The 24,080-nt window shown below is 34.2% G+C and overlaps 1 protein-coding gene across 2 annotated transcripts; it reads right to left on the reverse strand.

Annotated features, from left to right (window-relative positions):
* Positions 1 to 4,197: 4,197 nt before the first annotated feature.
* Positions 4,198 to 7,943, reverse strand: LOC141676770 (putative receptor-like protein kinase At5g61350). 2 transcript variants are annotated; one of them, XM_074482482.1, is made up of 6 exons: positions 6,480 to 7,934; positions 5,560 to 5,927; positions 5,217 to 5,352; positions 4,999 to 5,135; positions 4,737 to 4,881; positions 4,198 to 4,664 (listed from the first exon to the last, which is right to left on the reverse strand). In XM_074482482.1, the coding sequence occupies exons 1-6, from the start codon at positions 7,840 to 7,842 to the stop codon at positions 4,336 to 4,338; spliced, it is 2,478 nt and encodes an 825-aa protein (XP_074338583.1). In that variant the 5' UTR covers positions 7,843 to 7,934; the 3' UTR covers positions 4,198 to 4,335. The 2 variants fall into 2 exon arrangements, with proteins under 2 accessions (XP_074338583.1, XP_074338584.1); XM_074482483.1 differs by lacking the exon at positions 4,198 to 4,664 and having other exon boundaries at positions 4,744 to 4,881; positions 4,989 to 5,135; positions 6,480 to 7,943.
* Between the last annotated feature and the right edge of the window lie 16,137 nt (positions 7,944 to 24,080).

Consider the following 24,080-nt stretch of genomic DNA (forward strand, 5'->3'; position numbering starts at 1 on the left):
TCAGGTGAATATGTTTATGATATCAAGTGAACAATGGATTATGATTTAGAATTGGATATTATACTTTTAATTTAAAAACCAAGGTTAGGCTGCTGATCAGTCACGCACTAACCACGAGCAAGGCACACAGCATTGCTCTAACTACTGGATCCAAGGCACACATTGGCCTAACTTGACCATTATATGGTCTGACCACGAATATGGTCTACAATTTTATAAAAACAATCCAATTCTAACATAATAACAGAATATGCAATAATAAACAATAACCGAAATCATTAACAAAAATAAATGTTTAACAATGAAAGGGTTTAAATCCTTGTAAGGATCAACAAGGTACTTTTAAAGCTTAAATGCTGGGTAATGAAAGAATTGGATAACAAAGGAAACAACGTTTCAGGGTTTCAAGGATTTGGTCTTTCAAAGCATAAGATATCATGGATTGAGTATATAATAATTCAGTTCAGTGTCTGGTATTTAGTTTGTATGTATTTGTGGAGTAGTATCGTAGATTTGTGGTTCTTGTTTGGGTATACAATAATAAATGGATTAGAAAGAATATGGTTCATAGCTCAAGAACAATAACTGAAATCAGGATTTAGGTTTCCGTGTTTCAAAGCACTTGCAATGTCAACAAGACTATCAAGAATTATAATATCTCGAGAAAGTTCAGAACACTTGCCTGATATTAGCTTACTATCCTGCACTTGCTTTCAATCACAATCGTCTTACTCCTCAACTACCTGTTTCCCTTTCCTACGCCTTGCCTCTTCTGCTCACATATCATAAGCATCTATCAATAATTTACTCACGGAATTTTATTCAACACATACTTCTATCTACCCTTCGTTTTACCCAAATCCGATTAACGGATTGAAAGTTATGCGATAATCAAGTAAACACCGAATATATAGACCGATAGTCAATTAACAAGTCACATGTAGCACATAATACATCATGTAATCAATGATATATTATTTATAAAGAAATCTCGGGTCATAAATAGGCTTTCTGGTATTTAAAATGATTTTTAAAACATTTTTCGGAATTAAAACGGGTCGTTGGATCAATTTCGGGTTAATAAACAGGGTTCGGTTGGCCCATTCTGGCTCCGAAATAATTTTTAAAATAATTATCGAGCCTTGGAAATAATTTAGAATAATATTTTAAAACTCGAAACTATTTTTCAGAATTTTTAAATCATTTTTAAATAATTAATTCTAATTAAATAACTAATTAAAATCAATTAATAATTAATTAAATCAATTAATCAATTAATTTTTTGAATTAATTGACCAATTAATCAATTATAAATTAACTGAAATTAATTAACTAATTAATTTAGATTTATTTGTGAATTCAAAATAATTTTGAGATTTAAAATAATAATTTTTAGAATTTTCAGAAATTAAAAACGAATTTTTATAATAAAAATAAATAAGAAATATGATTTTTAAACATTTTATAAACATGAATCCTAAATTTGCAAAGTCTGGAAACCTTAGGGACCTAACTGCATCGTTTTCAAAAGTTGGGGTACCAAACTGTAATTTTCCAGCTCTTCGCCGGAAAACAGTCGGGTTCGCCGGAGAACACGTTCCCGGCGTCCTCACCCCACCAACACCTCCAGATCACATCTACACAACATCAGGAACACAACCATGCAATCAATTCATCCTAACAATCCCTGAGTTGGCCGGAATTTGGCCGTGAAGTTTTCCAGTTTCCGGCGAACATCGGAAAACTTCAAAACACAACTCCCTTCTCTACAGACCTCGTTGGTTCATGAAACTTATACGACTAAATTGCAAATTTCACAGAGAACTCAACCCACTATAACACATCATCAATCTATCACAGAATAAGAAACCCCCAAATTTCAATTAAGAACATTCATACGGGTTATAAACCCTAATTTTGAAATTCGAAAATCAAACTCAAATTTGAACATGTTATTGAACTCCAAATCAGACGTATGACATATGAAAATCATCAGGAAAACAAGCTCTACAACATGCAATCATCAAATCATACAAACAATCATCCGAACAAAAATTCATATTTTTAATAAAATAAATTCGAAAATAAATAAATTTTTAGAAAAATAACCTTGATTTCTGCAGTGAAACAAAGCTCAGAATCTGATAGAACACTTCAAATCCTTCGTTTTGGTTACTCAAGCTTTGAAAACAGAGATCGGTAACGCCTTCGTTTTGCTGTTTGATTCTTAGAACAGTTTTAAGAAATTAGGGCTTTTCTCTGAAAATTATATAATTAACTATCTGCAAATGATTTTGATACGAAATAAAATACGGTAAAAGGCTATTTATAATTATGGAAAATTTGTATCCCGTTGGATCATTCCGGATATAAAACGGTACGTTTATTTGTAAAAACTGATCCAAACGGTATCCGTTTTCGGGATAATTATCCAAATTAGTACAATTTGTACTGCGGTCTTGGTCTCAGCGCCTGGTTACACGTATTACGAAGTGATAATTGGGATAGTTTAATAAAAAGCTCCCGTTTATCGAAAATACGGGTTTTATTGATTTACCGAAACGAATATTGTATCGAAAATGTTGCGCCGGGACCCGCGCAGGACAAACCGTAAGCCGGATCGAAAAAGTCGAAACATGGAAAATGCTCGGAATATTACAATTAGGTTAGGAAGGAGTTCTCGGAAGAGTTTCGGGTTCCAAAAACGTAACAACGGTTGACGTCGGTTGGTTCCCGTTTTTATAAAATAGATTTTAATTACCCGGAAAAAGATTTTAGAAATTTCATATGATTCTTATAAATCCATAAATCAACATAAAAATAATTAGGAAGATATGATAATTATCTATATTTTATTTTGGACATATAAAAATTAAAATACTCAATTAATATTATTTTTGAATATTCAAGTACAGATAACACTTAACAATTAACTCACAGAATAGATACTGGGCACACATAATAATATCAAAAATAATTACACGATATATCCGGATATTACAATTTTGGTTCAACTGGAGTATCTTTCTTCCATAACAGCTTCTTCTTATCAGCAATTGTCATCTTTTCCAAATTAACTTGATCAGAATTTGTTGTTTCTTCTGTAACTTGCTGTTCTTCATTCTGAACAACTTGAGCAGTGTGGTCAAATTAAAATTTTGAAGATTTAAAAAAATGTCAAATTACTCAAGATTTACTATTTTCACATGAAAGAAATTGTGGTCAAATTATTTTTATAAAATTATTTTTAATTAAAGTATTACATAAATCAATTAAATTTTCTTTTTCCTAAATTCACTCACAACCTCAATCCTCACTCACTGTAACACCCCCGCTACCTCTTTAACCATATAAATTTATCTTATACAAAATGCGAGACGGCGCCGTGAAGCGACGTCGAGTAACGCTGGTTGAAATAATTAGACATTAAGTTGTAACTTTTAAAATAATTTATGGTAAGTATTTACATTTTTTATTTTTTTCAAAATTTAAGTTGCGAGGTGACGCCATAAGGCTATGACGAGTAATATTGAGTTCAAGTTAATATATTTAATATGTTAAATATATTCTTGAAATATATGCAAAGAAAATATATTCGGCTAAAAAATGTTTGTAAACTGAAAAATTCGCGTAAACTTAATGCTCTAATTTTACATTTTGCAGATTTTATACATTAAGGTGTAACATTGTGATTTTCAATTTAACAGATATTAAAAAATAATTTTATTAAATAATAACATTTTTTAGTTTTTCAAAGTTTAAAGTACGAGGTGTCGCTGTAAGGCGACGCCGAGTAATATTGAGTTCAAATTCATATATTTAATGTGTTAAATACATTTTTGCAATATACGTAAAAAAATATATCCACGTAAAAAAACTGTTTATAAACTTAAAAATTCACGTAAAAATTATATAGAAAATGAAAAAAATCACGTAAACTATATTATCAATTGAAAAATTGAACAATACAAAAAACAGAAAGAATATATCAACACCTCTCTCAATATTTTAATAATAGTTATAGAATATAAAATAATTTTAAAAAATGAAAATTTATTAAGTGCCGTGTAGCAAAAATCTTACTTATATTGAACCAGTGAATCTTAAGTTATTACTTTTCCTCTGCATATAGGATGGTTAGGTAGCAACATGCAAGTAGATAATACTACTTAAACTTGATTCTTCAAATTAAGAAAGTTTAACGACTTCAAAGATAATGCATTCTAACTAGAAGAGTTAATCAATATTCAGTATCCTTACACAATTAAATATGACACTCACACTTACTGTATAATCTGAATTAAATATGCAAAGGTTAATCTGAATGCACATCACTTACTGTATAATGGCATTTACTCTTTCTAAGGTCTCCACAACCTGTCTCATTGAGGGTCTTTTCTTAGGGTCAAGATCGAGACATTTCAATGCTAGTGCTGGAACATCTGATAAGATTGATTTTATAACCTTTGGACAATTCTCTCGCTCTAGCAGCTTTGGATTCACTACTCTTCTAACCTTCCTTTCATTTTCTAGAACAGGTCTGGCTTTATCCACCAAATTTCTCTTCTCATTTCTCGCGTTAACATCAATCACCCGCATTCCAGTCAGTATTTCCAGTAGCACCACGCCAAAAGCATAAACATCGTTCTTTGAGCTTAAACGACCTAATTAGTTGGAGTATGAACATTAGAACTTGCTAATTATTATCATCAGTAAACAAAATATAAATAACTGACCAGCTTCTTTGTATTCTGGAGATAAAAAGCCTTCTGATACTGCACAATGTTGTGCATTCAGATTAGGAATGTCTGTTACAAGCGTATCACCGTCCTCAGGGCCAAATCTTGGGATCACGCTTACACCAACCTTTGCATTGAAATCCTTGTGATATGATCAAATTTTAAAAAAACATAGCAAATTAGTAAAGAGCAATGCAGGCCTTCGGTGAGAACTGCTTTAGATTTAGGTAGAGTAAATAAATTACAAACTTTAATGTACCCAATCCAGCAATATACTAGAAAGCGTAAAGTCGCCAAAGATGATCCGATCGTTTGAGGAATGAAGAAAATCAAGATATCTTGCTGCTCCTATCAATATTTTGAGCCAAACAACCCAGGAAAGTGATTTCCTTGTATCTGCATTAACATAGGAAAACAAATGTAGAAAAGTTCATTTAATTACGACATGGAACTTAACATGCAGTGCTCATGACTCACCTTTGTAAGCGTATCTTGTTAAGTTTCCCTTCTGTGTGTATTCATAAACAAACAGCAACTCCGGGCCTTCTGAACAGAAGCCTAGAGGCTTAATTACATTCGGATGGTAAAATCTTCCACACAGATCCACCTCTGCCTTCAACCACAAAATTTAAAAAAAAACAACAAAATCCTCAACAACATCGACGACTCTTTAAATTCAATAATTAAAGAAATCTTGCACTAACAACATATTTAGATGGACTTAGAAATAGTAACATTTATCACTACATAATGAAGTGTCAGATAGACGTAGTAAAAACTATTTTCTATAAGAAGAACAGGTCATCAAGTTCATCACTACCTGCATAACCCTGAATCTTCCATATGAATTCAAACTCATTATGCTAACTGCCATTCCAATGCCAATTCTTGAGGGAGCAAGCGTGTCTTCATCAAGCCAGCCAATGAATGCCCTTCCATAATGGTTCTCGACCAATATCATATCTGGACTAAAGCCTCTTGTAGCAATTCTCAGTTCAGCTAAGCTAAACATTTTTAATTTTTCAGTCGCAAATAGGCCCTTTGCCTCTGGAAATATGCTAATTTTGTTCAACCTCATTCTGCTATTTGCCTCTGCAATAATGCCAGCTTTGTTCTGGCTCACTGTGCTGTGGACACTGCTGTTTTTGTTTCCATTGTAGCATAAATTCTTAGGCGAGCTAATAACCACTGGACAAGGATAGCAAAGAATTGGGTCAGATTAGCACTCTAAGATCAAATTAGGACTGAAAGGTTAATTCTATGCAAAATTTGCTATTGGAAAGAAAAAGAACAAAGACTAGAGTCTAAAACTATAAAATGAAGAGATGCTAATGCTAGTGTCCGTTTGGGACCTTGGATTTCATCTGAAATTCTGGATTTGACCAAATAACATGTTGTCAATCTTATCATTCTAGATCTTACAAATAATTTACTGATTTAATTAATATATGTAGCATTACTAGCAGATGATGGCTCTTTGTAAAATTAAACTATAGCACTTCACTGGAATCTTGTCTGGAAAATGAAGTATACATGCATGGAAATAAGTAAAAACTCGCATTTTGCCAACAAGAAATAGATTAAATTGAAAAGTTTATCTAAATGTGAGTAATTGAAATAGATTTATGTTAATCCCAGAATTGTGATCATCTTTTAAAAAAAAAGACCACTCTGCCAAGTACGTGCATGTGCAACCCAATATATTTAAAGGAATATGCACACACATATGCAGATACTAACCAGATAACGACCGGATGGAGGTTGAGAAAATCTTGCAGACCTTCTTTGAGAATGTTATCCTTTTATGATTATTTACAAACGGCTTCATATGATCTTTACCACATACTACCTCCATTGCTGTAGAATATTGTCCACTTTCGCTTGCAATAATTGCCCCCTCAACTTGTGCAGAATCTGAAGTTCTTTGCAATGACAATGCAAACTCAAGAACTACCACAATTTCAGCCATTGTAGGACGACAATTAGGCTGGCTATCTAAGCATTGGGATGCAATTTTTACAAAAGCCAATAAAGATTTTTGTGATATTTGCATAATCAGACTAGAATCAATGATATCATCAATTCTTCCTTGTTTGATACAATTCTGTGCCCATCCAGCTAAACCTGATTGCTCGTCATTATGACTCAAATCCACTGCTCTTCTTCCAGACAACACTTCAAACAGCACAACTCCAAATGCATACACATCGGATTTCCTTGTCAGTCTGCCAGTCAAAAAGTATGCTGGATCCATATATCCGAACGTCCCCCTGACAGCTGTACTCACATAAGTGCATCCCTGATTGCCTGCCACAATCTTGGAAATTCCAAAATCTGTGATTTTAGCTTCCAAATTGTCATCCAACAAAATATTTGTACTCTTCACATCACGATGTATCACTCTTTGATGAATGCTAGTACCAGTGTGAAGGTAGTCCAACCCCTGCGCAGCACCAATACAAATCCTTAAGCGCTGAATCCATGATAAGGTGTCATGACCAATTACAAAACTTTGATGCAGATGATCAGATAAAGTGCCATGGGGAATATACTCAAACACGAGGATCATTTCATGCCATTCATGACAATAACCAACAAGGGACACTAAGTGACCGTGCCTGAACTTGGAAAGCATTTCAATTTCTGTCCTAAACATCGACCCTACACCTACAGCCTGTTTAGAGATGAAACTCAATCTCTTTATGGCAACAGTAGTCGCTCCATTATCAATTACTCCTTTGTAGACTTTCGCTGAGCCTCCCTTGCCTATTAAACACTTATCATCAAAGTTATGTGTTGCTAACAAGATCTCAGCAAGTGAAAAACGGCGACATATTTCCCCTAATGAAAGCGAAAATGACAAGTCATTTTCACTAATTTTGGCCTCATGATGTTTACGGAGCTTGTAAACGATGATATTCAATATAGAGAATACAACTATCATCAAAGTTACAATATCACACCAAAAAGGTGGCGTCTCTTTAGTACTGGACACTTTGCTATTGTCCTTAAAGAAGTAAACTTTATTTTTAGCTGTGATAAAAATTGGATGGTGGAGCAACAAGATGAAGATGGTATGCTTCAATTTTTGAGCAAGAAACATGTTTCTTTGCAGTTCTGAGTCTATTGACTGCGAATGTTATTTACATCATATAGTCATACAAGATATCCAAACAAATATCATTTGTGGCGTTGACTCATCTGTTAAAGTCAGTATTGTTGAATACATATAATATTTTTTGCTAAGAAGCAAATTGTTCCATTTACGTTAAGTGAGGAGAGATGAAATTGCAAGAACAACTACTTCCGTGTAAATTTTAAGTTCTATACAGCTATATGTTTCTTCTAAAGTTTTTTGTCAAACTCATTTTCAAGCATTCAACAATCTTTAACCCATATTTACTATAACAACCACATAAACAGAGTAATTAACTCTTAATCTTAGAACTATTCTATATTTTTTTACCAACAACGCCAAGATTTTTGGACGGCCTCATCCTGATCTGCATGTATATTTATATTTTCCCACTCGGTCAATGCAGGAGTCGTCTTAAATAGTCGTGACAGCAAAATAGAGCAAGACAATTCAAAACAATTCAGGTCCCGTTTTAGCATTTATAGCACCATCTCTTCATAAATGGCCTAACTGATGGATGAATCTGTACCCACCAGAAGTCGACATCTAACATATTCTTCATTTGAGAAGTCACCTAATTCAATTTGGCCAGCATTTCGCACCAGGATATAATATTTAATCGGGAAAGTATTCTTAACTGCTACATTTACTCACTTTTCTCTTATATTATTTTGGTCCCAGCCACTTTCAAATCATCATGTTTAAATATTAACTATTACAGCAAAATAAAAACAGTTATGTAAAATATTTAAGAAGCCCATATCAATAAATAATTAACGAAACAAAATATAAAAGTAAAAAGCAGGCATATCGGTAACTGTAAAAATAAAAATGTTCAGAATTTGTACCAGACATCATAACTTTAGCAGAGTTATAAACGACCAGAGGAGCAGAAGCAATAGGTATGAACAGGTACAAATAAACAAGAAAATATCATCAGGCCTCTTCAAAGATCCTGACTCCTCTTAAAGTGATAATTGTCCCCATCTATTGTGTTGGTATACTTGCAACACCTCTTCCAGAATAAAATAGCTTCGGCTTTTGAGTTTCACAGCACCTTCAAAACTCAACGACAACTGGCACCTCATGATTGCCGGAGAAACCACTGACTCATATGATATTGGGAGAGCAGAGAAATATAAAGAGGAAGAAGAGAATGATATTGGGAGAGCACAAAAATATAAAGAGGAAGAAGAGAATGGTGTAGTGTATTCTAATCAGCAACTTATATCTCTATTTATACTAGAAGCTAAGTGTAACTGATACACCCTGCATTAATATTAGAATTTAAAACTGCTCATTTGACATAAGATGTAACAACTTATATATTTAATTCACACATTAAATCAATTTTAATATTTTTTTAATTTTAAATATATATTATCAATTACATGTCGAGGTTCAATGAATCTGACTCAGCCCAATCCCATTGGGCCCAACAGAAATAATAACCCAGCCCAACTGATAAATTAATTCTAATTAAAATTAAATCACAAATAAATAAAATCCTCAACCAGGTCATCTCGTGAATGCTGAGACATTCCCCCAAATCGCCCTCTGGTCCGGTCCGGTCTGATCCGGTGCGTGGCAGGGCGGAGCGGGGCGGTATGCGCGTGCAACACGCAAGAACACCATGCACCATTACACACCTTAGTAGTTGTATACTAACCATGGGTGTAATACAATATAAAGCCAACACCACCCTTTATTTATTTTAAAATGGGACAAAATAACACATTCTCTTTTTGAAGCTCTTTCAAGCCACTAGTTTCAACTCTATTGCTCTATGAATTTCATTAAGAAAAATTCTTAAATCCATACATGAAAATTTAAGTTCCCATATCAAGGAACAACTTACAATCATTAGATTTTGAAATTAACATCAAGAACATAATAAAACTTATAATCTAAAAGTCTATTTTTCTAACAATCCCCCACAAATCCATACATAAATGCGTTTAGGTTTCTCATCATGACTTGTTTTTCAGAGTCGGCACTCTTTCGGGTTTGAACCCTCTAAGTCATCTACTTCGATGGCTACTGAATCCAGATGGAATATTTCACCTTGAATCTTAATCCGTTTAGTGTAACCATGTTCCATATATGACGACAAGTCAACGACTATGGTGCCAATCTACGGCTTTGAGACATTAATGGTCTTGTCCCGATCATGTTCGTTGAATGCTTCAAGGAATAACTATTTCATCTAATTGTGACCTCACAATTACATTCGCTTAGCTTGGAATCTCCAGAGATATACTGCTTCTATCTCGTCGAATGACTTGATCCCATTCAGAGTTTTAACACTCTTGCTTTTCTAGCAGTGTCAATACCTTCTAGGTTTATAAGGGATAGACTCGGATACAAAAGTATCATCTATGTAGCAAAGTACTTCCAATTTACCCTTACAGCTTGTTATTACCACATTGAATACACTTCGAGGGATCTCCTCTCATGTGTATTGGGTTCCCACTGTTGATGAACTATTATTGGTTGACAGTCCCATCCCCAACCTTGACTTGAGGACCACTACAGGTTCCAGTCCTTTAGTCAAAGGATCAGCTATATTATTCTGAGTTCCTATGAACTCTATAGCTATAATCCTATCACACACTAAACACCTTATAGACTTGAGTCAAACTTGGATTTGTCTCTTTATTTTAGCATTATGCTTTTTACTACTAATTTTATCAATAGTTGTTCAACTATCACAATAAATAGCAATAGCAGGAAGCGGTCTGCTTACTACAGGTATCGTAAATATAATCCGTGTAACCATTCAGCCTCCGTCCCCGTGGCATCAACTGCACACAACTCGGCTTCAAATATAGCCTGAGTCAGTATAGTCTGTCTGCTTGACTTCCAGGATATTGTTCCACCTGCCAAGGTGAATACATATCCAGTCACTCCATTGGAATCAGACTTCTTAGCTATCCAACTTACATCACTGTACCCTTCAAGTACACCAGAAAATCTCCTATAATGTAAACTAAGGTACATTGTGCCTTTTAGATATCTAAGTAATATATCAAGAGCATCCCAATGAGTTCTGTTTGGACATCTTGTATATCTAGCCAACTTAGACAGACAATATGAAATATCTGGTCTAGTACAGTTAGCAAGATACTGCAAGCTCCCAATAATCTGAGAATACCTTAACTGAGACACAAGTACTCCTGAAGCATTTTTGACAAGGGAAACTTTATGATAATAGGGTGTACTAGTGATTCTATACTATGAATAACAATATTTCTCAAGTATAGATTTCTCTATATAATGAGATTGTGTCAAGTTATTCCTTCAGCCGACCGAATCAGTTTGATTCCAAGAATCACATTATCCTCACCCATATCCTTCATTTTAAGTTCCTTTTCAAAAAAAAAATTATCTCGTTAATAATCTCAATATTGGTTCCAAACAATAAAATGTCATCCACATATAGGCACAAGATGACACACTCACTACCTTTAACTTTGATGTAGGCACACTTATCACTTTCATTAATTATATAACTGAAAGGCAATACAGTTTCATCAAACTTTTTATGCCAATCCCTGGGAGCTTGTTTCAAGCCATAGATGGACTTGATCAGCTTACATACTTTCCTTTCATTTCCAGATGTAATAAATCCCTCAAACTGATCTATATAAATCTCTTTGTCAAGTTCACCTTGAAAAAAAGTTTTCTTTACATCCATCTGATGGATGATAAGACCATGGACGGAAGCCAATTCTATAGGCATTCGGATTGTTAGCATCCTTGCAACTGGAGAGTATGTATCAATATAATCAATTCCTTCCTTTTGCTTAAAATCCTTAGCTATCAGTCTAACTTTGTACTTATCTATTGAGCCATCATGGTTCAACTACCTTTTAAAGACTCACTTGCACGCGATAGTAGAACACCTAGGAGGGAGATCAACCAACCCCCATATTCCATTAGAAACAATAGATTCAATTTCACTCTTCACATCTCCCTTCCAATGCCTAGACTCTGAAGAATCCATAGCCTGTCAGAAAGTTAAAGGTTCATCCTCGACATTGTAAGTGTTAAAATCACCTCCAAATTCCTTATATACCTTTGCACGCTTACTTCTTCCTTGGTTCCTCTAATTCCTTAAGAGTAGAGCTACTACTAGGTTCCGCCCCATATTTGTCATCTTTTCCATATGATCAGAAATAGAACTCGATGTGTGAGTAGGATCTTCCTCATAAGTCTTTTCAGGCATTCCAGTCTTGATAGGGTAAACGTCCTCAAAGAATGTAACATCTCGAAATTCAACTATCGTATTTACCACTATACCATCTATGTCATATTTTAATACTAAAAATCTCATAGCTGTAGTGGTTTCAAGATAGCCCATAAGATACAATCAACAGTTTTCGGACCTAGTTTCTTTCTCTTGTGTTCAGGGACAAGCATCTTAGCAAGGCACCCCCACACACGAAGATATTTAATGTTGGGTTTCGAGCACATAAACGCAGGGAAACAATAATTAAAAATGTAAAAAATCAGAATTTTCAAAACCCACCACAGGATCCATGCGAAAAACAAATATTTAATTCTTAGATCAGATTGTTTACCTTAAGAAGCTTTACCAATTGGTTGACTAATGGAGATCCATAGCTTGTTCAATCACCATGCATCCCACTCTTGCGATCTACGCTCTATCGGTATCCACACGAATGCTTGAACTCAAGGATTGAATGTGTACTAGCACAAACTCGTTTCTTCTTACTCTCTCCATCTTCTCCCATGGTGGCTAGGGTTTTAGTAAAAGTCTTGCACACAAAATCAGCCACACAAGAGATATTATATAGAGAGTAGAAAAACGAATTATAACTCTTAACTAATTAGGAGTTATTATTAATTCAAAATTCCTACTTTTATTATAATTAAGTCTCACTTAATTATTTAACAAATAAATTTCATAATTAATATTAGTAAATTCGAATATCAATATTTATCTAATTAATTAAGTTATACTTAATTAATATTATAAATAATTTGAATTACTTTAATATAATTTAAATCCAATTTAAATTAAATAATCCTTCAAGCATTCTTAGTATGTGACCCTATAGGTTGTTATTATGTTGGTAACAAATTTTAAATCTAATTTAAAATCGTAAACAATGAGCGACATCTAGTAATACATCATTGCTACCCAAGTAATAATAATCGAATCGGTGATCGATTAAACCTTTTGTGAATAATGTACAATGTAATATAATCCCTTTAACCTAATATTATAGATTAAACTAGAGGCATGTAATGTGTCATCCTCATCATAGTTTAATCTAAGTTTCCTTGATCAATGAGTAGACTATCATATCAAATCAACATTTGAGCGTGGCCACGCATTTCATAGTCTAGCTCACACAAGAGGCCAATAATATTACTCCTAAAATAGGAGGGTTAAATCCCATCTAGATCATTCATACTTCTCATACGATTCATAATATCACCAATGTCCACTTTTATCATTATCCGGTCAAGGATAACTTTTAATAAAATCAATGTATATTAATTCTCGTATAGAAATATAATGACTTCAGGTCTAAGGACCATTACATCATTATCACTGTGAGAATTACGTATGACACAACAGACATGTAGAATCTCACATTGGGTCTATCCAGCACCATGTACATATATATCTGCCTGTGTTTTTGACTTTAGTATCACTATACCTATCAAAATGAATATTCATTCTCCTTGAGGCTTGCTTCAATCTATAAATAGATAAAAGCAACTTACAAACTATCTTAGCAAACTTTGGATCGACAAAACCCTCAGGTTGTATCATATATACATCATCTTCAAGGCTCCCATATAAGAAAGCAGTTTTGACATCCATTTGCCAAATCTCATAGTCAAATTAAGCAACTATTGCTAACAAAATCCTGATGGACTTGACCATAGTAACCGGTGAAAAAGTCTCATCATAGTCTATACCATGAATTTGTTTGAAACTTTTTGCCACTAGTCGCGTCTTATAGGTCTGTACTTTACCATCCATATCAGTTTTCTTCTTGAAAACCCACTTGCACCCTATAGGTTTTTACCCCTTCGAGTGGATCAACTAAAGTCAATACTTTATTTTGATACATGATGTGACGCCCTCAATCTCGGGGTTAGGAAATGAGGACTCATACACCTTTAATCTAATAATTAAATAAGCATAAACCCCGATTAACTACTAATAGGATTAATAGGATAAAGTATGAGACAAGATTACAACTACCAATCATAAAATATAACTTACAACCCCAAAATATTAATAAATAAACAATATCGATTCTGGCTGGGAACCGACAGATAACCCATTGTATCTTTACAGATTCCTTCTAGGCGCGTACTCACTCAAAAATACCACTACCTGCTCTGGCAACCGGAAGCCCTCAACACGGTAGGGACCACCAGGTACGCTCTTACGAGCAGTGTGCCTAAGCCTGGCCATCTTCTTGCTTAACTGCCATGGTTAGATTAAAACGAAACATATGAGTATAAAACTCAACAAGTAACTATAAAGCAGTTCTACAATATCAATTCCACAATGTACTTTACCAAACTCAGGGCATTCTACTTTATTTGTTCTAGGTGGCAGATTTCCAGCTTTTGGGTTAAGGGAAGGTTTTGAAGGAACAATATGGAGCTTTTAAGGAACAAGGCTCAACGTAGGACGAAAGCCGACATTCATCACAAATCATTAAAGGATCGGAATAGATCTTTCAAAAAGAGGAAAGTAACAACATTTTATTATATGGAATCAATCATATGATCAACAGATTTAAGAATCAGGGTTCTTGAGCTTTAAGCTTCACATTAACATAATCAACTCTTTTCAAAACAATATAAACCATTTTCATTTTCAAGAATCAATTTACTGAACAGAAAGTTTCAGTTCCCTTTTAAATAATCATTTAGAACCCTTGATTGGATCACTTTATCTTTCCATTTCACTATAATACGGGTGATCAGCCCGTACCAACCTCCATCTGGTCTTTAAGGTAGCAATCGGCATAATTTCAGCCTTAAGTTGGACTAGCCCCGCTAGCCTCTTACCATGACTGGACTAGTCCCACTAGCCTCTTACGCCCCAATCCAATCCATCAGGAATTCGTTTGGAAAACCTTGAGTTGGAAAAACAAATAGGTTTTCTAAAATCCATTTTATCATTACCAAGAATATGAAATCATTCAGACTCTTTCGAGTCGAAACTCATTCTTAAGTCAGATTTTAAGAAAAACAAAGTTCAGGGAGTGATTCAAGGATAAACAAGGAACAATTATTAAGGATTCCGTATCAAGGATAATAAGGCACTTAAGTTAGAAGGATCAACATCTGTTTAGGGATCAATAGGGTGATCAGAACATAAGGTATCATTAAACAGGGTTCACAAGGATAATGATAGGGTTCAATATAATTCATGGCTTAATAAATAACTTGAACAGAAAGGATAGATTATCAAAGGGGTTGAATCAGTAAGCTTAACAATAACAGTTTATCAAGATCAAAGGCAGGGTATCTCAAATCAATATCAGGGTTTTACCTATTAAACAGTTCAATACTCTACATGGTATGAACAACATTCTCTTTATAATCATTTACCCAAGTAATAAGAGTTACATGCCTGTATTTGCTTTCCTGAAGGTTGAACTACTGCCACCTAGTATACCCTTTCCTTTCCTAGCCTGAATGCCCTCACGCTCCGAATCTACAATAAAACCAAAACCTTAATCAGTTTCTCAACTCTCGTTCCCGGAACGATCACTCAATTACGATAGCTCGATTATACTCTTGTCTCAGATATACGAGTATAGCTTATACACATAAGCACATAACACATTCTTTACTCATAACCTTATATCACTTTACATATACTCGCTAAACCTTGATTTTTTTCCCAAATCAAATATTTATAACTCGTACAAACACACAATGACATGCACAACTATTACTTATAGATTTTAACCCCAATTAACTCAATTCCCTTTCTCTTTATCTATAATTCGAACCAAAACACAATCCAACAAGCAAAATTCAAAGGTTTTCACACATAAACACTCAATCATTCTATCATTTACCAAAAATCAGATTTTTGACTTTGAATTTCTTTGGCCTATTCGGCCTTAACCACAATCATAATCAAACCAAAACATGCATTAACAATTCCTCTTTTAAATCAACATGCAAACTTATCACTTTCTAGTTAAACCTTAATTATACCAAAATCAAGTCACAAAAATCAATTCTTCTTTTTATTAACACAAGGTCGAACAAAAACCTTCACCATGCATTCTCAAATTTTGCATCCAAAAAAATGTACAAGTCCAATTCTCATAAAATCTTAGTTAACATACTTAAATCATAAAAGAACATAACCCTTTTTGGTACATGCAAACATTAAGAAATCATATCATCCGATCTTTACTAATTTCCAAGAATGAACATTAACAAGTCATGATCATTACTAAAAATCATTTTTGATCTTTTAAAACCAAGATCCCATTCGGGTTTTTACAAAAAAACAACACATGCAAATGATTTTCTTAATCCTTAAATTAAAAATCAACCCATAATCAAATCATCAAATCAACAACTCATTCATTGTAACAAAATCAACATGATTTTCTAAAATTAGTAATGTCCATTCGGCCTTTTTATCAAAATACCACATGCAAACACAAATATTTGATTTAAAGATTCTAGAGCTCAGTTTTTAACATCATTGCTCACCACCGGTTCACCGGAGTTCATCACCGGTGGCGGTGGTTTCTCGGTGGTGCCCCATTTTGGGGTTTCCAACCTTGAAACCTCCGATTATGCACACACAAGGCACATGCAAGACTCACTTGGCTTTGAGAATCATTTTTCAATCATAAAATCACCTCCTTAAACACATATTAGACCATACATACATACATACACACACATCAAGCATGAACACACACACACACATTGAGCTTGCATGCAACAAGATATTCACACATGCACACTCCAATAACCACTTATATGTGTTTAACAAGAGATTTTGAGAAGGATTGGTGAGAGTTATCAAAGAAACAAGTAGTTTACCAAGAGAAAAGAAGAAGAACCGAGAGAGAGAGTAGCCGAGAGAGAGAGTGAGAAAGAAAGAGAGAAGAGAGATTGAGGTGCTCGGGAAAAAGAAAAGAGAAAAGGGGGGATGAGTTTATACACACGCAAGATCAATGGTAATTTAGTACATTACTAATTCCCTTTTATAAAGTGATTTTCCTTTCTCTTTTTACTCCCATAGATTATTGGTGGAAAAATAAATATATCTCTCTCAGGAAGTTGGAAATTATAGCGATTGATGATTTTAAAACGTAAATCTCGAAATTAGCTTTCCAACCATTACTCATAATAAGATTTTGAGCGTACGGTTGATTTTATATGATTTTCGCAAGCTCGCCTTAATAATAACATTTTCCACATAAAAATCAATTTAAAATGCAAAGACCACCAAATAAATCCATTCATCATTTTTAAAAAGTCACTAGGACTATTACGAAGATAATAAAACAATTCCCATATTTTTATCTTACTCAGATACTTTTATAAAAATGCGTAAAGGTTAAATTAACCTTTATTTAAATCAATAAGTTCCTTTAAATTCATAAAAATGTCACAAAGCACATAGTCATGCACACAGACAAGCAATCACACATATACAATCACATAACGACTCAGATCTGATCATAGAATTTATTCTTCTTTAATCTTTATCCCTTTGTACGCGTATCGGGTCACGTTCAGCCTCACGGCCCGACGCTCAGCGTTTCAATTACGCTTCTCATTATCATTATCAATCGACACGTCACTGAGGACGAAATACTTTATTCATTTCACTCAATCATACATAATTCACATTTTATATTCTTTATCTCCTTATTAGGACGGGTTCCGTTCTACCTGACGGCCCGACGACACAACTTAACTCCTAAGCTGACTCTTTAAATTGGAACGTTTATACTTACGCTCCTAAATTCTAATATACAGAAAAGACAATTAATCAGCACTTAGTCACATAATTATAATTACATCATATAAGGCATACTTTATTGACTTAAATACGTCGAAAAATTCTCAGTCGTCACACTCTACCCTCCTTAAAAGGATTCTGTCCCCAGAATCTAATCTAAGCAAATAGATTGGGATACTTTTCTTTCATTTCGCTTTCTAATTCCCAAGTCAATTCTTCGACTAATGGATTTCTCCACAACACTCTAACTAGAGGTACAACTTTATTCCCGAGCGTCCTCTCTTTTCGGTCCAAAATTCGAACTGGCTGTTCCACATAAGACAAATCTGGTTGGATTTCCACTGGTTCCAACTCGATCACATGGCTCGCATCGGCATTATATTTCTTCAGAAGAGATACATGAAATATGTAACACCCCCAAATCCGGGGTCGGAGATTCGGGTTGTCACGAGTTCTATTTCCCTTAAAAATTCTTAATCTTAACAGTCAACCAACTACTGAGTACTGTGACCCCACAATATACACACACACACACACACCACAAGTTATAGTCTCAGAGATGAATACCAAAAATAACACAAGTCATTTTATTCCACAATTATAAACCGTTACACCTTAAAAGGGTTTCTGAATAAATTTACATTTCTTTGCCATTATTATAATTCATATAGATACATAAGTCTGGTACATCAGAAGTTGAAAGCCTAGCCTATTGGTAATTTCTACCTCAGCTACAGCGGCATCAACGCTTCCAGAAAACTGCGGAACGTTTCCTAACCGCTTGCGAATTGGAAGCTTGGTCATGTTCATCTTTTCTATCTGTTGTTGTGTGATAAAAGAAGAAAGCAAGGGTGAGCAACAAGCCCACCGAAATAATATGTATAATAATTAACAATATATGAGCATTCTCATAGTACTCATAAAAGTCTTGGTCAAGAAGAAATGAACCAAGCTGATATCTTAACGCGACCAAGTCGCAAAATATTCAGTATATATATATATACATATATACTTTTCACAATCTTTGAAATCCTCTGACAGGTATAATATACACAGAGTTCCAGTTTATAACTGTATAAAAATATCGTTGCAAGGTGATCTCATATATCTAACCTTGTCTCAACGTTTTTCTGAAAATCTTTGACATGCATAAGATAATCATTTACTAGATATAAGTTTAAAAGATGAAGCTACAAGATACTCCAATATACTTATATCTTTTCCGAATACTACTTGAACTACCACCGTTCAAGGTATAACCCGTTTCAAAAGTTCATCACATAGATGACACTACAAGATAAGATTTGAATAGGTTCAATCCTTGAAATATCATTATAAATAATGAAGTTACGAGATACTTCATTAAGTCCCGATATATATATACACCTATATATATATATATTTCATACACTCCTTGAAAACCTCTGTTATGAAAATTATAAACAGAGTTGTAATATCCAATGAATTTGGAAAGGAGAAAACCTTGACATAAACCTGATATCTTGCTGATCAGGAAAATATACCAATAAGTAACCTTTTCTACTAGTAGATGGACGAATTCCCCACTGGTCATCACCCTGGCCGCAATAGGACCTTATGTTGGACTGCCACTCAGCCACTTACGCATTTGATGGACTCCCACTGAGCCACTTACACTTTCATGGAAGCCCACTGAGCCCATGTTGCTTATGCCGACTCAAATAGATGAACTTACTTCCCGAACGATGGGCAAGTAATCAAGATATTTTCTCAAAATAGCAACCTCGTTGCGAATGTAAAATACACCACTGAGCCGGATCCCTCAGGTTTTGAGCGAGTATTTAAATCCCCTTCGAAAGGAAGATCTTAAATATAAAAATGAGTTTTGGGATCCGCTCTAACTTTTAAAAATCATTTTGAAGACTCGAAAACATTTTTAAGAATGTTTGGAGTAATGCTGATTTAATGAAATAAATCAGTCCCGATATATTATAAAATATCTGAATATTATTATTTAAATAATATTCCCAAAAGGATAATCCTTATAAAAATAATTGAAGTAGAAGTTCTAAAACTTATACTTGAAATGAATAATAAATAAATAAAGATATACGATCTTTATTTAAATAATCAAAAATAAGTTGGATTATCGAAACATTGTTCTTTAATAAAATAAAGAATATTATTTAATAAAATAAGCGGAGTCATAAGTCCTTGAATAAATATTCAAAATAATATTCATTAAATAAAATAAACGGAGTCATAAGTCCTCGAATGAATATTCAAACTAATATTCATTAATTAAAATAAAGTTATCGAATAAACCTTATTCGATTAATGGTTTTGAAAACTATTCATATATATATATATATATATATATAAATATATATATATATATATATTATACTCGGGAAAATCGACTCCCGGTTTAGAAAAATGTTCACCTTTGGGTCCCCTATACTAAGGGTATATACAACTACTGCTTATCTCTAGCATAGGTATTATGCAACTTATAAGCAATTGAATCAACAATTAGATATCAAGATTATGAAACAGACATGCATATATACCATATCAGCATGCTCCAATATATCGCAAAATTTGCTAATAACAATCATGCACTTATTACAAGATAATGCATATACATATATTTACATCACAATAACAGTATAACGGGTAGAAAACTTGCCTGAGTGTTCCGGGGTAGACGTAAGCTTAGAGTGGGTCCGGTAACCTATGAACAACAACATAAGCCAGAATTAAACCACGGTCGCTTAAGAAACTAGACTTTAACCATTTAGAGCCCTAACGTTCGCTTTCGCGCTTAACGATTCACTTAAGTCGCTCGAGTACCCTTGGCTCCACCATTTTTAATAAATTAACCATTAAGAGTATTAAGGAGATTTTTTCGCGAGTACCTTACCAACTGCCTAATCCACTTAACATAATTGTTTCATACCCCAATTAGTCATTTAAAGTCCTTAAACAAGGTTTCAAAGTAAGGCGAGGGGTAATGGTTCGATCGCGAAGCGCCGTTACTTAAAACGGTCGTTTCTCCTAAACCGTACATCGGATTCAAACGAACCACATATAAAAAAGAAGCTCGTAACATGAACTATCTAATCATGGTAATGGTCAGAACCTAAAAGTGAGTTCATGGGTCCTGATGTTAAGAACAAAAACAGTCTAAAGTAAATCGGGCATTACAACGGCTATGTTTACGCGATTACCAAATTTTATCCTACTCCAAATCAATCCACAATCAACCACAATTCAACCATACAACCAAACTCCATCCATACATTACTAAAACAGCCCCAACACTTCAAGTTCTCCAATTTATATTATTCTCAAACATGAACTAAAACTATTCTTAAGTTCATTAACTAATAACCAAGATTTACAACTCCAAAAACATCACAAAACCACTAATCTCTACATAATCAATCACCATGCTTCTCATGAACTATCCTACTCATAATAAGCTATTAATATTCAATAACAATGCTAGGTTAAGAGATTATACCTTCCTTGGTGAGTAAGAGTAACTAAGGAGCTTGTAATCACCCTTGAAAGTCCTTACCAAAGCTTAATCTAACCAAAAACACAAGATCAAACAATTTAAATTTCTTGAAAACACAATTCACTCTCTTCTTAAATGATTTATTGAAAGAGATTGTGAAGTAATTTGGAGCTTAAACTCCTAGGATAGCCATAACTAATCATAAGGAACCTTGGATAATTACCTTACAATTTAACAATGGTTGGATCTTGGATTTTGAAATTTTCCTCTTTGAAAAACAAGAAAAGCCGAGTGCTTCTCTTGAATAATGAGAGTCAACTTTGTTTTTGTGTTTTTTTTGATTTGTTTGGCTTGGTTGATCCACTTTTGTTTTGATTTATTACCTTTTAACCATGGTGAATTTTGTGTGGTTTATAATCAACCAACCTTCCTTCCTTTTTGGTCATGCTTAGGTCATCATTCTTATGTCATCTTCCTATGCTTGTCCTCTTCTTATTGGTTTGATGACATCATCCTCACTAACCTCTTTGATTAGCTCCCAATTACTTGGCTAATGACCGCTGATCTGTTATACGGTTCGCTTAACTTTCATTTTCGTTTATCGTTTGAGGGATCATACCCGAGATCTTATTACTTGGGTTCCCTTAACCTTTCTCAATACATTATATTCCTTTTATGATCCTTTCTTATAATCCTTGAATTTAAATCCTTTTTATCCTGTTCCCTTATACTCAATTCTTTCGGTATCTGGTGGATTTTTGGGAAAAATCAAAGTGTTCGAATTTCGATTCTGACGATCTTTACATACACTTATATCCCATATAAAGTACTAATAAGATCTCAGAATAACAATAGAAGAACCCCTACATAGTGTGGCATGGAAAGTTTTCTTATTCAACATAATCAGCAAAACACTATTCATAAGGGTTACTAAAAGTTCAAAATTTTTGGGGTTATTACAGTCTCCCCTCCTTAAAAGGATTCCGTCCCGGAATCAGGAAAAATGAATAGGGATACTTTCTTAGCATTGCACTTTCTAACTCTCAAGTCAATCTTCCCACATTGTGGTTCTACCATCAAACTCTGATTAGTTTGATAGCCCTTCTCCTAAGCACTTGTTCCTTTTCAATCTATAATCCTTCCTGATTGCTCCATATAGGTTACGTCGGGTTGCATGTCTATGCGCTCATGTGCCCCTATTTTTCTGGCATCCGAATTATACTTCCTTAATATTGATACGTGGAATAGGTTATGAACTCGCTACATGTTCGGGGGTAGGGCTAGCTCATATGCTAACTTCCCAATACGTCTTAATACCTCAAAGGGTCCAACAATTCATGGGCTTAGCTTTCCTTTCTTTCCGAACCTCATCCATCCTTTCCAAGGGATACCTTTAACATTACTAGGTCCCCTATTTCCTATTCCCTATCCTTTCGTGTCAAATCAACATACTTTTTATGTCCACCTTGGGCTACTACCAGCCGTCCTCTGATTAGATCTATTATATCCTTGGTCCTTTGGATCACTACTGGTTTGAGCATCTTGCGCTCTGTAACATCATCCTATCATAAGGGAGATCGACATTGTCTTCCCTCAAGGATCTCATAAGGTGATATCTCAATACTAACATATGATCTATTATCGTAAGAAAACTCAATCCGTGTTAAGTGACCATTTCAAATTCTTTCAAGTCTATTGCACAGACTCTCATCATAGCTTCTAGCATTATAGCTTTTGCTTCTCAATACCCATTCTTTTCCAGTTCGTAGTCATTACTATCTTCCGTACATAATACTATACCGGTTACACTTTTGCTCGTTAGCATTCTATAACCTTTTAATAAATGCGTCAACCTTAGTATCGCGAACGCGTTAGATTCGGAATACCACCGCACTGATACTACTCCTTTCTAGCTACTTCTATCTTTGAAAGCTTGATCCATCATATAGAAGTAAAAGAATTTATTGAGAGATCACTATGATCATGAACACTTGTTATATCACTTAGTTAGTACAAAAGGTGGCCGGCCTTTAGTACTTGACAAGCAATTAAACAACACGTGGTATCCTACTAGGCTTCTATCACACAGATATGTAGTCATTCGGAAATACCTCCCCTTCTGGAAGGGTTGTTCTTCTCAGCTTACATGAAATGAAAAGAAGAGAAAAGAGCGAACTGAAGAGAATTGTATATACGTAAAAACTTTATTGTCATAAATATCTGGCTTGGAATCTACCTCTGAACTATAGAGGTTTGTCATAGGAGAACAAAACATATATGTATATATATCAACATCAAGTATTATAGCATCGTATTTCACATGCCTAAATATTTTTGCTATTCCGTCCATCATTCTATGGACCCATGCTCTTCCTCGAGCTTATACACAATCACCTTTGAAACTCCCTTGACATCGAAAATTGAATCTGGGATCTCATTCTAGACATCATCGTTACTAGAATTCTATGCTTGCACTGCAACCTTCCTCGTATAGTAATACGACTCTCTATTGATAAGAAGAAATAAGTATTCAATAGGTAGATAATCGACTTAATTAGTCTATCAATGATAACTTATACATCACCACGACCCGATTAGTGGTACTCAATCTCAACACCCATTCTAATACAACTCTTACGGTTGTAATTGACTCATTACTCGCAGAATCATTGTTGCATTGCTATGGTCCATTGC

Source organism: Apium graveolens, chromosome 8, assembly GCF_009905375.1.
Source record: "Apium graveolens cultivar Ventura chromosome 8, ASM990537v1, whole genome shotgun sequence".
NCBI lineage: Eukaryota > Viridiplantae > Streptophyta > Magnoliopsida > Apiales > Apiaceae > Apium > Apium graveolens.